Source organism: Dermacentor andersoni, chromosome 4, assembly GCF_023375885.2.
Source record: "Dermacentor andersoni chromosome 4, qqDerAnde1_hic_scaffold, whole genome shotgun sequence".
In the NCBI taxonomy this organism is placed as follows: Eukaryota; Metazoa; Arthropoda; class Arachnida; order Ixodida; family Ixodidae; genus Dermacentor; species Dermacentor andersoni.
This window is the reverse complement of record NC_092817.1, coordinates 148,956,410-148,970,408: the sequence shown is the minus strand read 5'-3', so window position 1 is coordinate 148,970,408 and position 13,999 is coordinate 148,956,410. Positions and strand designations below refer to the sequence as shown.

Here is a 13,999-nt window from a genome sequence, read left to right as displayed (position 1 = left end):
AAATTTTCACTGTGTATGACACAAGGGCAGCACAGACACCTTATGCTGCCCCAGCAGACTCCATCCTAGGCCCACAAATTTTCTAATCTGATCGCACCATCAAATGCCGTGGAGTCACCAACTGTATTTCCATTTCGTTACAGTAATGGCTAATCAGTTATTTTTTCTATGCACGCCCCTTAGATTCAGCTAGAATATCAGGTACACGTGTCTGCCAACCAATGTGCTGCTTCACAAAGCTCCTTCCTCCCACGAGACTTCGGCTCAATTTTCTTTTATTGGGCGAGTCGGAGCTCTTGTCTACCTTGGCCTGTGTTCAGAAATCAAATGGTACAAGAGCCTCCACCAAGGAAGGCTTGCAATGTGCTCACCGGCGCCTTGCCACCATCCGCACGCACGTCAGTGGCCGCAGGCTGCGAAGTGGGAGGGTACTTGGGGGTCGATGCAGATGGGACAGGCTCTAAGGGGTTGTCCTGCAGGTCAGTGGCAGACTCTTCGCTTTCACTTTCCGAGGCAGTCTGGAACTGGCTTGAACGGTCACTGGACAGGTCAGCCTCCATCTGCGAGATGAGAAGCAGGTCATCCGATGACAACGAGCCACCAGAGCTGAAACTGTGCATCAGCATAGGTGCCATAACACCCAGCCTTGCAGGCAGACGAAACAGTCTTCATTTTAGAAGGACATGCTGCGACTCCACATCGGCAAATTTACTGCTCATCTCGATGCACGTGTTCGGCATCTGACACGAATGAGCACAGGTGTGCAGGAATGTGGGAGTGCACACACTCCTTCGAACATGCATGGCCACAGACAGAGCTCGGCTGGAAGCGTTGAGAATTGACAAGCGTTCATACACACTTGCGCTTGTTATTGACAAAAATGATCTGTCGCTCTCATAGCATCTCTACTGCATGGCATCAACTTATTTTAGTTGAACACTCAAACTGCTGCAGTGCTTCCTGGCCAGTGCTGGTTCCCTATACGGTTGGGGCAAAACATCATCATGGGAGTGACGGCAGTTTATGGTGGGCTTTAAATATGTGGACAACATTACAGAGCAGAAGATTCAGAGTAAGGTGAGAGCCAATTTTTAACGATCTTAACTAGACAGAATGTTGCAATGTCCAAACTTTATTCTTCACAAGCAAAAGCAGGTGGTTTGTGCTGCCAAAGTCTTCCTGCATTTGGTAAGCAGCTCAACTCAAAATGTTAAAGCAGAACACATTGCATTACATATCCCAGAAATCATCATTTTACATATCTAGAACTCAAAGGAGACGTGCGGCATTAGTTCTGCTGCCAATTACCCTATTACAGTGAAGCTGTTTGTGGCTAGAGTTCTGTGCATATTTTGAGTTAGTCAACAAATCTGTGCGAGCAAAAACTATAATAATCATCAATGACTCATGCCACTGCTTGCAAGTTTGTCGTCGTCATCTTCCACAGCTGGCTCTGTTGCCGCTCAACATGCCAGCGTTCCCATACTGCCCCTCCCTCTGCGAAGGCGCTGACGACACTGGCCCACTGCCAGTCGGTGCAGACGTATAAAAATAAGCGCGCTTTCGTCCCGATGACCACCAATCAAGACAATAAATGTATTCGTGCCTTTGTTAAAAATTCTGTGTCACTTTGTCGTGTGCTACACAGCTTTGCTGGTCATCCACTTTCACAGAATAAAATGGCTCATGATTTTTTGCTCAACCCTAAGCATACATTCTCTTTTAAGGAAAAATTGGTAAAATGAAGACAAGCGCACTAGGTTTCAGTAAAGAACCAAAACTGCACTTGCCATAAATATTTGGCTTCCAATCCTAGCGACGTGTCACTGCAACTGCAAATGTTGTCATAGCTTTATGCCTACCTCACAAGTTTGTTAGGCTGTCATGGTGAAAAAACGGATGTGCAGAAGAGCGTTTTTTGTAAGCAAAATGACTAACCTTTGATGAGCTGCTCTGCTCTTCACTGGAGCTCTGCTGTTCAGGCTGGGAAGCCAGAGACGACTCTGCGTCTACAACACAGAATGCAACAATCAGGCTACAACAGAAACGCACTTTCCACGGCTGAAAAATGCCAGTTCTTTTTCACGAGTTATAAACCTTCATAACTCAACGAGTACCTCAAGTAATCAAGGTAGAGTAGACTTCCGCTAATTCGATCCCGAATGGCGCCTATGCATTTCTGTGGGCCAAAACTTTATTTCGATCCTGCAATTCACCTCCGCCAGATAATTCAAATCTGACTGGTCAGCACGCACGTGCCTGACCCAATGGTGACCCCAGAGGTGCCTACAACAGTGGCAGCGTCATTCCCGGTGGTGCCTGGGGCCCGGTGTATGTGTCGGACACACCTCAGCACCCTTTGAAAACTCTTATCTCTGGAATGACACGAGAAGATCTTAAAGCAATAAGGATAGCTCACAATATTGCGCCTCTTTTCTCTAAAGAAAGTTTGCCCGAATATTGCCTGCATCGTGCAATTCGACATGAAATAGAAACCATGAACTGTCACAGCCAGCTTAGCTAGCTAGTGCCATAGCCACTGCCATCACAAGATGGCAACCATAGATGGTAACAGGAAAACTCGCATAGCATGACAACGACGACACAACGGCTGCGGTGCGATTATGGGAACACATAAACAATAAGTTGTTTTACATATTAAGCTAGTGGCAACAAGTTCTGTCAAGCGTTCCTGGCATTCTAGAGAATTGCATGCTTGCAGGACAAACTAGCGAAGTGGTTAGCCTAAGCGTAGGCATCCTGTTTCGAGATTTTTGCAGTCGTTTCATCACTGCAGAATATCAAACACGCTATGTACTGTACAGAGGACGACATGTTGTGGTTCTTCACGGAGATGACGTGCTGCCCGAGAGTGGTGACGATAGGCATTAAGCAAATGCACTTACATTCTGGGAAGGCAAAGTTCACTGGTTTCGTCTTTTTCATATTGCAAGAATAGGAGGCTTGCTGTTTTTCCCACTAAAAAATCAGGTGCTCGTTCCAATATCTACTTTGTTTAGGAGCACTAATGTCGCTTCTACTTTGAAATCATAAACAGGGGGTTAGCGTATGATTAGGGGACGTGTTAGAATAGGGCAAATACTGTTAAATGTATTCATTTGGCAGTATTTCATTAATTTGGCCCCTGAATTTTTTTTGCCAATTGTTTATTTCGACCTGCCAGATAACTTGACCAATTTCATCAGTCTTGTCAGGGTCGACACGGTCAGTCTTGTAATGGAAGTCGACTGCAGTACACGAACTCCAGTTATATGCGTAGAGCATGCTGATGGACACGCCACTGGCAGTGATAAGTGCATTCGGGAAGGAGGCAGCCGTGCATTGTAGATTTCTGCATCGCTGCTCATGCGTCTCTATAACAGCACACGACAACCAGGACAGATAGAAAGAACGACACACACCACTGCTGTGTGATTCACGTTTTCAGAGTGAAATGAGCAGTACCTGTCCCATGTGTATGGTGGTTGAAGCTTCAAGGCATGTTGAAAAACAAGTGTGTGTTGGGCTGCCTAACACAAACTCATTGGCGACATAGTTTTACTCATTCCCCATGAGGTCTCGTGTGTGGGAGCAATGGATTGCTGCTGTTCGGCAGGAAACTTATTATTCTCAAGCTTTTTATCTGTTGTCCCAGTGTCTGTTGTACTCAATGTTTACATAGGTAAGTGATGAAGTTGTTAATGATGTACCCATGTTTTGGTTTGGTTTGTCCACTGTACAGCATGCGGCTTAAATGCATTGCGCTTAGGTTCTGAATGCCGCTTATATACCGTGTTGCTCTAGCTAGGGTGCACGCCTTGCATTGTGTGCTAAAGCTGCTGCAGCTGGGAAGCACTGATTTTGTTGGTTTCTTGCTGCTGGTTAAATCATTGCACCAGCTGTCATGCAGTTCATGTTTTAGGATCTATTAGCACAGCGAATGTTGAACGTTTGCTAATTATGTCACGCAGAACTGGTGTTGATTTTTTGAAGTACAAGGTTCTCACCTTACAATGTTTGTAGCAGGTTTAAATCATGCTGCATTTTATCAGAATGATTACAAGCAAGTGCTTCTTTAACAGCTTGATTCTTTTCACTCAAGGACAACTTATTGTGATTACTTGGGAAATGTTCTAGAGAAAAGGCAGCTCAGGGCATGGATCGCTGTTAGCTGTTGCATATAGTACTGTATTGCTGTTCAATTTGCACGTGTAAAGTACCAAAGCAAGTAAGTGACCAAACATGGCGCACGGCAGCGTGTGCCCCGCTACAGTCAAACAGCGACGATAATATGGCCTTCGACATGAGCGAGTAACCACCGCGCATGGATTTCAGAAGCCACAAAGAAGGTCGTACACTTTCAAGGCACGCGCTTCCAGGGAAGAGACGTACAGCTTAAACAACACGGCGCTGGGCGTGCACTGGTGCGATATTGCATGCCACGGCGGTGTCACTCTCGTTTTTGAGCAATTCTCTGTCTGGCACCATGTGCATTTGGAACGACAATTTTCGCGTTTCGTTTTTTTTAAGTTTTTCGCTAGGTGCAGGAGCTAGGTGCAGGAACGCACTGGGAACAAAAATGACACTGAAAATCTCGTTTTCGGATAAAAGTGCTGCTGAATTGTAACTGCTGATGTGATGCAAGATGCTTCAGTGAGATTAATTTTTGAGTGCTTTTAAGTGCGAGTCCATATATAACGTACTGATATAATGACCACTTTCACGGAACTATTGAGTTCACCATAAATGAGTTTAACTGTATGCCTTTGATTCCTTGCTAATATATAAGCAGCACTTCTGAAAGACTTTATACAGTTAAACCTCGATATAATTAAGTGTGTAAAATCGGCAATTTGCTTCTTTGTATCGAAATTTTGTTATACTGAAATTCTAGATTTTAATGCAAATAAGTTCACTCATCGACGAATTTTTCCAATACGGAAGGGGCCACAACATTTTCCAAATTATCGGGCAATCAGAAAAAGTAAATTTGAATGAGCAAAGAATTCATTTTGTTGGAACTGAGCGCCAGCAATGGAAGATACGGTTTCGCGCCGTGACCACATCTTCGCATCGGTGGTACGAAGTGAAGCCAGGTATGCTTTCGTGTCCACTCTGCCCCCACAGCTGATAGTGTCGCCCACACAGGGACGACGCTATCATGAAAATTGCCGGGAGCAGGGAGTGAATGCCTTATCTGCCTCTGGCTTTAATGTTGTCTCCGAAACTCGAGATTATGCAACTTCCAGTACTAAATGTGTGGGAAGTAAGTGTACGTGATGCCACACCATCTCAGCATGCCCAATCTTTGCACACACGACAGGTTACCAGAAGCAGACAAATATTTGGCATTTGATTCAAGTAACGAATTTCATTATTCAAACATCTATTGTTGCGACCACATTGTGCATCGAACTTACAAGTAAGCCAAACGAAATATTTAAGCCACCCTGTAAGTTTTCACAAGTTACAACCCTTAAGCCTTGCCTTTGTACATATTTCATCTGAAACTGTGCCTTTTACAAAATAGGGCATGCAGCAAATAGGCCCCGAGAAAATATTCCTAAAAGCAATGACTAATTAGGCCTGGATGTGTATGTCAAATATACATTCGTAAAGTTTGCTTGTTTTCCAGCACAAACACACATGTCCACAGAAGCACAATTGAAACCATGCACATGTGTGATGCATGCCTGGTGTGAAGAATAGCATTGTTAGAAGAGGTAGGCAAAGAACTTACCCATGCCTTCAGCAGTTGTGTCAAGGTTATGGCTGTAAGGAGGCAAGAAAAAAGAATGATTGCTTGTGGAAACATTGATAAGATTAGGGCCAGTGAAACCACCATTGAATCAGTGAAAACACTACACAAAGTACTACAGTTGAACTTGGGGCGACAGGACTAGGCGAGCAGGATTTATTTACATGTTATTTACAGTTGAACATGGGATACATTTACACAGTCTAGTGTGACTCCCAAATGGAGCCCGCAAGACGAAGCATACAGCAAACGAGCACATAGCGCACGAGTACATTTCGAGCACAGAGCACGACGACGAGCACACACTAGCAGCCGACAACAGCCGCTTATAACCACTCCGTTCGACGTCATCATTCGACGTCTTCGTAGAAAGTCCTCGTGGTCGCCTTTGAGAGAAGGGGGTAGAGGTTTTACACACACACATGCCACACAGGTTTCAGTGCTCTCTCCGAGGGCAGACGACCTTTGCAGCGCAGTCGACGTGGTATCCATTGTCCCGCGTCCCCGTAGTCAGGTGGTCACGCCCGACCCCAGCCGGCGCCTCTAAATTCCAGAGCGGACCTTGCACAGCGGCCTCCGCCGCTGCACATTGTCTGGTGTCTCGAAAAGTGCATGGGGAGGTTCCGCCAATTACCTCCCCTCGAGAACTCCCCTGAGCTGACCCCTCGCCGCGTGGCTGCCGGTTATCCGCAGTTCTGTGAAGTGCGCCACCACCCCGGTTGGATCGAAACACATGCGGCGGGCTGAAATAACTTGCACGTTGCCACCTTGGCAGGCCATTCCTAACATCGCGCACTATCGTATTACAGTGCTCTCAACCATGCACTGAGCTTATCACTTATCACGGACGATGGCGCTTCCTTTCCGTGTACCACCCCCAAAGATGCTGATGCACTGTGAAGCCGCTGCCTGGAGCCGCAGCCGCCCACTTGGCCACGGTCCATGCGCATGGTTCCTACGCACTAAGCGCGGTTGAGAGTGCTGCAATGTGATAACGCAGGGGCGCAGTTACGTGGTTTTTATTTAATATTTCACGGGCTTTCTTTAAATGCCAAAAAAAAACATTGGCATGCAGCATGCACGTTGCCACAAAAAATTGGATTGGTCGTTTCTGAATCCCCTCTACAACGCAATGAAATGCACTTGGCTCTAAAGTGAATGTTAACAATTTTTCATAATTCATCTTAGTTGACTAATTAGGCAAATATAAAAAAAAAAAATACTCTAAGGAGTGCCACATGACAGCCAACCACATGCTGTTGGTTTCATTCAGCTGCGGCCTACCGCTTTTTCAATATCCTTGGTTTAAATTACGGGACTGTATGAGAAACACAGATACGAAGTAAATATTTAAATTTTCTCGCCGATAATAGTGTGCAACAAATATATATGCTTATAACAAATATAGTATATAGCAGAAGTATTCTTACACCCAATGCCCGATCATTATAACAAAGCCTGACTGTAGCACATGTTAGGCAGTACAGTTTGCCATGCAGACAGACAGATTTCCCTTGGTACAAAAAGATTCGGGCTTGTAGTTACTGGCGAATCGTTTCTAAAGCTCCAGTTGCTTGTCATGGCTTTCAACGACTGTCACAATGGCATTGTTTTATGAAAAAAGAAATGTATATTCGAGAAATGGTGTCATTTACAGGCAAGCTCAAATACTTGAACATCAAATATGAATTTGATAGTGAATGCTCAGTAAATTAATTTGTGAACTTTATATCATATTTTTTTTAACTGGTACAGTAGAACCTCGTTGATACGATCCTGTTACATACGATTTCCTGGTGCAAACATTCGCAACAGAGAACACAAAACATGTCTCAAGAGAGTTACGCTTTTTTTACAGGTTCATGCATTCCCAGAAAACAAAATTTTTTGGGACCAACACATCGCCAAACTGCGATCGCATTATGTACATTTTGCGGCTGCTTGGTCCCCTTGTAGACAAGAAAATGGGCAAGGCACCCACAATCAAGAACAGTAGCTGCTCGTTGCGACAGCTTTCCTGCAATACCCGCTCGCCCGTCTCATGTGAAAAGGCCGGTATGCACTTAAGTTTTATTCTGGTACCAGCAAACCTCCTCCCGGGTCGTCGCACGCCGCATTCATGGCTACTGTCACCAACCCTATTGCGATAAGCACCTTCACGTATCTGTTTCACAGCACGTGGTGTCATTGTACTGCACCCTTTTAGTAGGCAATAACTGAAACGTGCCACCGGTGCCTACTGCAGGTGGCGCGATGTAAGCGCCACATTTCACTCCGGTGGCATCGCCTATCTCCTTGACTTCTCATTCCGGTTTCCCGTTGTCGTCTTAAAGCGCCACGCAATAGACGAACAACAAAATGCGTCTTCGGCTGCCGAAGCCCCACCAGCTCGACGCATGTCGGCATCTCGTGCCTCGAGTCGTTGCAACGATTTACGTCGATGTCAACTACGGTTCAGTCAAAATGATTAGTTACATAGAATTGTATGTTTTTAAGGTTGCTAAGCTTTCTTTCTCACATTTTTTTTTTCCAGACCATGTGGACGAGGTTCAACTCTGTATTCAATGAAAAACCTGTGACTGATACCTGGCTGCATGTAGCATTTTCACTGTGCACAGGACTCGTCAAAGCAATGCATATGAAGGCTATAAAGCTTGACAACTGAACTTCACGTTTTAAAATTCACAGTAGTTTCAGGTGAATTCCACAACACTGTGGATGACAAATCCACTGTCATTTACAGGTGACCTCAAACACTTGAAAAATCATATATGAATATGTATTGTCAAGTTTACAATTGTGCACCCTATTTACATCTATACTTCAGTAAATTTCTATAATGGATATAAGGAAATAACAGATACAGTCAAACCCGGCTATATCGAACTCGCAAAAAAACGCCTATCAGTTCGATATAGAGCATAATTCGATATAAGCCTGCTAAATAAGTGGATGTCATAAAAGCACATACCATTTATAACATAATTTTATTGAGGAAACTAGCTTAGTTTGGCATAAATTAGTCCTGCATTTTCTTCTGCTTGGGCAATTTCGCTGCCTGCGACGCACGCACTTCCCCACGTTGTCTAAGGAGTCGGAGCAGCTGAGGCCGCAACCTTCCGCATTCGCGCAGAAGCGCCGGACTAATGCGAGTGCACCAATCACTTCGGAGGATATGGGCAAAGGACCGTAGTTGCTTTCCTCAATGTGCCTACTGTCATTTGTGCTCGGTACGATGTCGGCGATGTAGTCTTCGTTTCCGGGCTCTACCGTGGTCGCGACACCATCATCTGCACTCGCAAACTCGTCCACCGTTGATTCGAATGTCCCGGAAGTTTTGTCAGCTAGCTCCAAACTTCGGCAACACCGGCAACGGCTTCGTCGGATTCATCAGAATTTACAGTCCTCACCGAGCACGTGGAAACCGGCACGTATGAAGAACCCCTCGTACACGGCCGTGCGTATGCGTCGGGCGCCATGGGCACCGGGTTGCGAGTCTGGCCACTTTAGCCCTAATCGTGCCGAGAGTGCTCCTCGGAATCTTGCACGCTGCGGGGACATCCAACTACTCATCGCGTTCGACGCGATTTATGATTTCGAGCTTCACGACGAAAGGCGAATTCTGCCGCTTCATCACGGCAACACTGCGGGAGAAGGCCCACAAGGCGCAAACACGATAAACCAGAGAAGCAGCCAGACAACTCGCACTTTCGCCATCTTGCACGAAGAGAGCACAAGAGCTTCTGATTGGCTGTCTGAGCAAGCGCTGTAGGCGGGCCAGGATCATCTTTTGCTGGGGAGTGTCGCTAGATAGTGATCTAAAGAAAGGAAGGACGCTTGATTCTGCAACCCGTGTGGGAGCACGGCGAAGCGTCGTCAGGGGAGAGGGGTGGCAAGTGAAAGATGATAGAAAAAGAGGGAGGATGGTGGCCTAATAGACTCCACTATGCGCGACACGGGGAGTGTCGACGGCTCGCCCGAACAGCCCGAGATAGCGCGGTCACGGTAGGGAGAGCGGTTGGATGGAGCCGCGCCGCCGGGTTTCCCCGCTACCGCGAGGGAAAGCCAACCTCTGGGGGCACTTTTCCGCCGCTTGACATTCGATATATCGGGAGTCACTGCAATATTTGTTCGATGTAAGCGTAATTTTTGCTATATATACTCATTGTAACTATACCGTGACCAGAAATTGTTCGATATATAGAATAATTCGATGTAAACGGGTTCGATATAGTCGGGTTCGACTGTATAACGAAGTAATTTCAGCTGCCCCTTCAACTTTGTTATAAAGAGGTTCGAGTGTATGTGATCCTTGTGTCCTTTTATTGTTAAAACATTGGGTGCGCATTGGATTTCTAATTTGTTTAGGAGCTTCAATGTTATCGCTATGTTAGTTTACTACTATGGACACATAGAAAGCGGGCACGCACTTGATTCGGAGACGTGTTAGAATCACTCGAGTACTGCCAAATGAATCAGTGGAGTGTTTTGAAGTTTTTCCTGCGCCTTGTTAATATTGACTTGCCGGATAATTATATAAATTTTTTTAGGCGCGTCAGGGTTGAAGTAACGCAAGTTGACTTTATATCGAATAGTTCAAATACGAATTGCATATTGCACACTTACTATTTGTACAGTCGAACCCGGTTATACCGAACTTGCAAAAGGAAAACTCCCACCAGTAAGGTGGAAAGCTGGGCGAGTTGGAATTGATGCATTCTTTGGATGAGTGTGAAAAACGACAGCAACACAAAAAGGAAGGACCCGGGACGAGGCCTTCCTAACAAATGGAGTTTATTATGAAGAATGAAAAATGCAAGAAAATAAGACATCATCTGCGTGCACATGGCGTTAGGTCACATGGAATAAATCGCCAAGTGTTTGGGTCCCACAATCTAACAAAGATACAGATGACTCCGAAATGCAATCATTGTGCATGTTTTGTACGTGAAAGGCTTCTGCAAGTTCACGAGCTTTTTCGTCTTCACCCTGGCCATAATGCAAAACCAAAGACAACATGTGGGAAAGCAATGAAACGATGGTGATGGCTGTGTGAGCGAGCGTTGCAGGGTAGGTCAGACATTTTTTTGTAGGGGGTGCGCCCACCAGTGGAGCGACTGCACGGTAGAGCAACGTGAAGGTGCAGCTGGGCTAAACCACTTTTTCTGAGGGGGAGCTAGCAGCTCACCTGCTGCTGCACGAAAAAGCCAACTTCAGGGACCGTTTCGTGCTGTTTGAAGTTTGATATATTGGCGACAGTGGCTGCTATTTTTTTTCTATCTAACCACATGCTATATATTCTCATTGTAACTCAACGGTGTTAGAAATTGTTCGAGATAAGCGATAACTCTGCTGTAAATGTGTTTGATATATTCGGGTTCGACTGTATTCATATTTGAAACTTGGAATATTTGCTCACTCTTACTGAAAACAGAAAGCATTGGATTAGAATCGTTACATTGTGGCAGCCAAGGTTTATGCCCCCAGTTTGCGTCACAGCCTCATCCTCATCTCGTGCTACTTCCACCATGATTGTGTGCACAGGACAATCCTCGAGGGCTTGAAGCCTCAAATGCCACTCACCTATTTTCCGAGCTGAAGGAGTCGGACACGGCAAACCTCAGCCTCCGGACCAGTGGCTCTGCAGAAAAACAAGATGCCAAAATCAACAGGGTGGTCAGATTGCTGAATTAAAAAAGTAGGGTTCTTTGATTTGTTATTCCAGACTACGCAGGACTCATCGAGGGGCTGCTTCAAGTCAATGAGCATTGGTAGACACAATCTCTTGGGCAGTCCTGGGACAGATAATTCCGCAACCCCCTTTTCCCTTGATTGCACGAGAAGATGGTGCTCATCAAGCTACCATCCTTCTTGGCTGACCCGCGCCTGGATGCGATAGGATCTTACTGCACTTCGACTATGTGAAACATGACACTGCTCCATGTCTGTACTTCATCAGCGCTTTCTGCACAAACTGAGACAGTACAGCGACATGTCCCTTTCCTCTTTGGTTATTTCTGCAATGGATATCCAGTTTGCAAGAAGCTCATTGCCTCACCGTTGTCACGAAGTTCAATTCCCAGTATCCCGCAGTTTCTCGTGCTTCCGCCCGCGCCACTTTTGTAGACCTGCTACTGTGTGCTGTCCTGAGCTCACCGCACACATTGAATACAGTCAAACCTCGATATATTGAACCCGGATATATCGAATTATTGCATATATTGAACACTTTCTATACCACATGGAAAATCACATGCATTTTTCATTTTTTATTTCGAACGGAGTTGGACGTAAAATGGATATATCAAACTCCGCCACCCCAGACCAGATGCGCTCTGTTGACAGGTGGCGAGCTTTCCCTCAACACCCTCGAAGATAGCGGTGGCGCGATGGGCATTCCCGACTGCGGCGCACTATAGGTGCGCACATCGATTGCGCTGAGCATGCCATTTGAATGTAGCGGCGTGCACATGCAGCGGCTTGGCTAGTTTGATAATGTCAATGACGCATTGCATTTGCTGCACTGACTCCTCAGTGTCGTGCTCTGCACCTGCCGCGCCTCGCGAGGACTGGTGGTTTGTGTCCATAAAGGCGGGCAACAGCGCGGACTCACTGGGCTCACTCACAGACGCCTTGGCAGACGCCACTTAATGCTTTGTTACTGACAGTGTTTCAAAATGCTTCGACTGACGGATGTGGAGATTGTAGCAGAAGTGACGCGGCCAAACGAAGACACTGCCAACGTTGATCCCACAAGCGCTGATGATGCCCCGTTCCAGACTTCCACTGAGGCTATAGCTGCTTTGGCCCTTCTACGACACAGTAGAGGCGCAATGGAGGGCACCGGCCTATTGCTGGTGGACCGCTTAGACTATGCTGAAGACACTGTGGTTACGCTTGCGGCTGCCAATAAAATGCAGGCTACACTGCTGCAGTACTTTCAGCCAAAGAAATAAATGCTTTGTGTGAAGCTTCAAATGAGTATTTACTGCGCCACGATTCGGGCATGACTGGGGATTGCTGTTTGGAGCGCATCGTTGGTTGCGCCGCATTGACTTCGCGCGGCTAACGAAGTCAGCGCGGCCTAGGCCAATTGTGCGCAGCGCAACCGAACACGTGCTCCGAACAACAATCCCTGATCACGCCCTTGGTTCATTGACCGATTTGCACAAGTTTCTGATGCGTTTTTTACAGGATTTTATATGTTGAATTCTGGCTTTATCAAACTATTTTGCGATCATCGCACTGTTTGATGTATCGAGGTTCAACTGTATTGTGCTATTCAACATTCGTTTCTGCCATTATTTTAGTATTCAAAGTTTGTTTATGTGCTTACTGAATGAAATGGATTAAGCTAGCATGTACTTAGAAGGCACCGAGCTGAATTCGCTAAACACTGTCTAAACTGCCGCATGAAAACTGCAGTGTGCAGAGTGCAAAGGCATATTGTTGTTGGTCACAACATTCTATCCCTAGAATCCCCCCCCCCTCAAATTTTCAAGGCCCAAAGTGGGAGACAGGCCACACACAAAAGCCAACTTTACATGAGAAAATGTGATAACACGCATCCCTGCAGCAGTTGCTTCCCGTAGCAAAACCCTTCAATTTCACGAGCTTTCTCAAACCTGGTGTCGGGCAGACGTCCTCGTCGAGCTTCACGGGCGTCGGGCAGGTGCCCAGGTCTCCCTCCGGTGCATTTCCTCGAACCACTGGAGTGGTCACCACCGGTGTAAGGTTTATCGCTCGCCGCTTCAGAATGGAGGCAGGTGTGCTTGTTGATGGCTGCGCCGCGGATCGAGTCCGCTCTGTCGGTCCCTGCCAGAGCTTGACTGGAGGCGTGCACAGCATTGACAGTGCTTCGTCTTCCAGTCTGTGGGGGAGAGAGGAAGGAGTCTTTGTTCTGGTTCTTCTAAAACCATTCACACAACTCGAAAGTTCAGTGACACTGCTTCCAATAAAACTCCTCTAACAACCACTTCCGTCAACGTTAAAGAAGTTAAACCTGTCTAGCAGACACAGTGTTCATTTAGAACCCTGTCGCAATAATTATTTATTACTAGAAAAGGAAATGAAAGCCAAAATTCCCCTATTTGAATGTTCTGCCCAAACCAGGGCTACAATGACGATGCATCAAAATTTCATGGCAGTATTTATGCATAACCTGGCCTTCTAATTCAAGGTACATAATGAATGTTAATTAACCTTCAAATGCAGTGTAGTCTACTGAAACAATTATCTAGC

At 46.1% G+C, this 13,999-nt stretch overlaps 1 protein-coding gene across 3 annotated transcripts in view; it reads right to left on the bottom strand.

Moving 5' to 3' along the window:
• The window catches only part of LOC126537748 (protein ELYS-like), a 167,449-nt gene that overhangs the window by 29,938 nt on the left and 123,512 nt on the right, over positions 1–13,999 (bottom strand). For all 3 annotated transcript variants that reach the window (XM_055074524.2, XM_055074523.2, XM_055074522.2), the window contains exons 27-31: positions 13,384–13,628; positions 11,342–11,399; positions 5,741–5,772; positions 1,939–2,009; positions 372–560 (exon numbers count right to left, since the gene is read on the bottom strand). In XM_055074524.2, the coding sequence (XP_054930499.1) occupies positions 372–560; positions 1,939–2,009; positions 5,741–5,772; positions 11,342–11,399; positions 13,384–13,628 (595 nt within the window). The remainder of the gene's footprint in view (positions 1–371; positions 561–1,938; positions 2,010–5,740; positions 5,773–11,341; positions 11,400–13,383; positions 13,629–13,999) is intronic.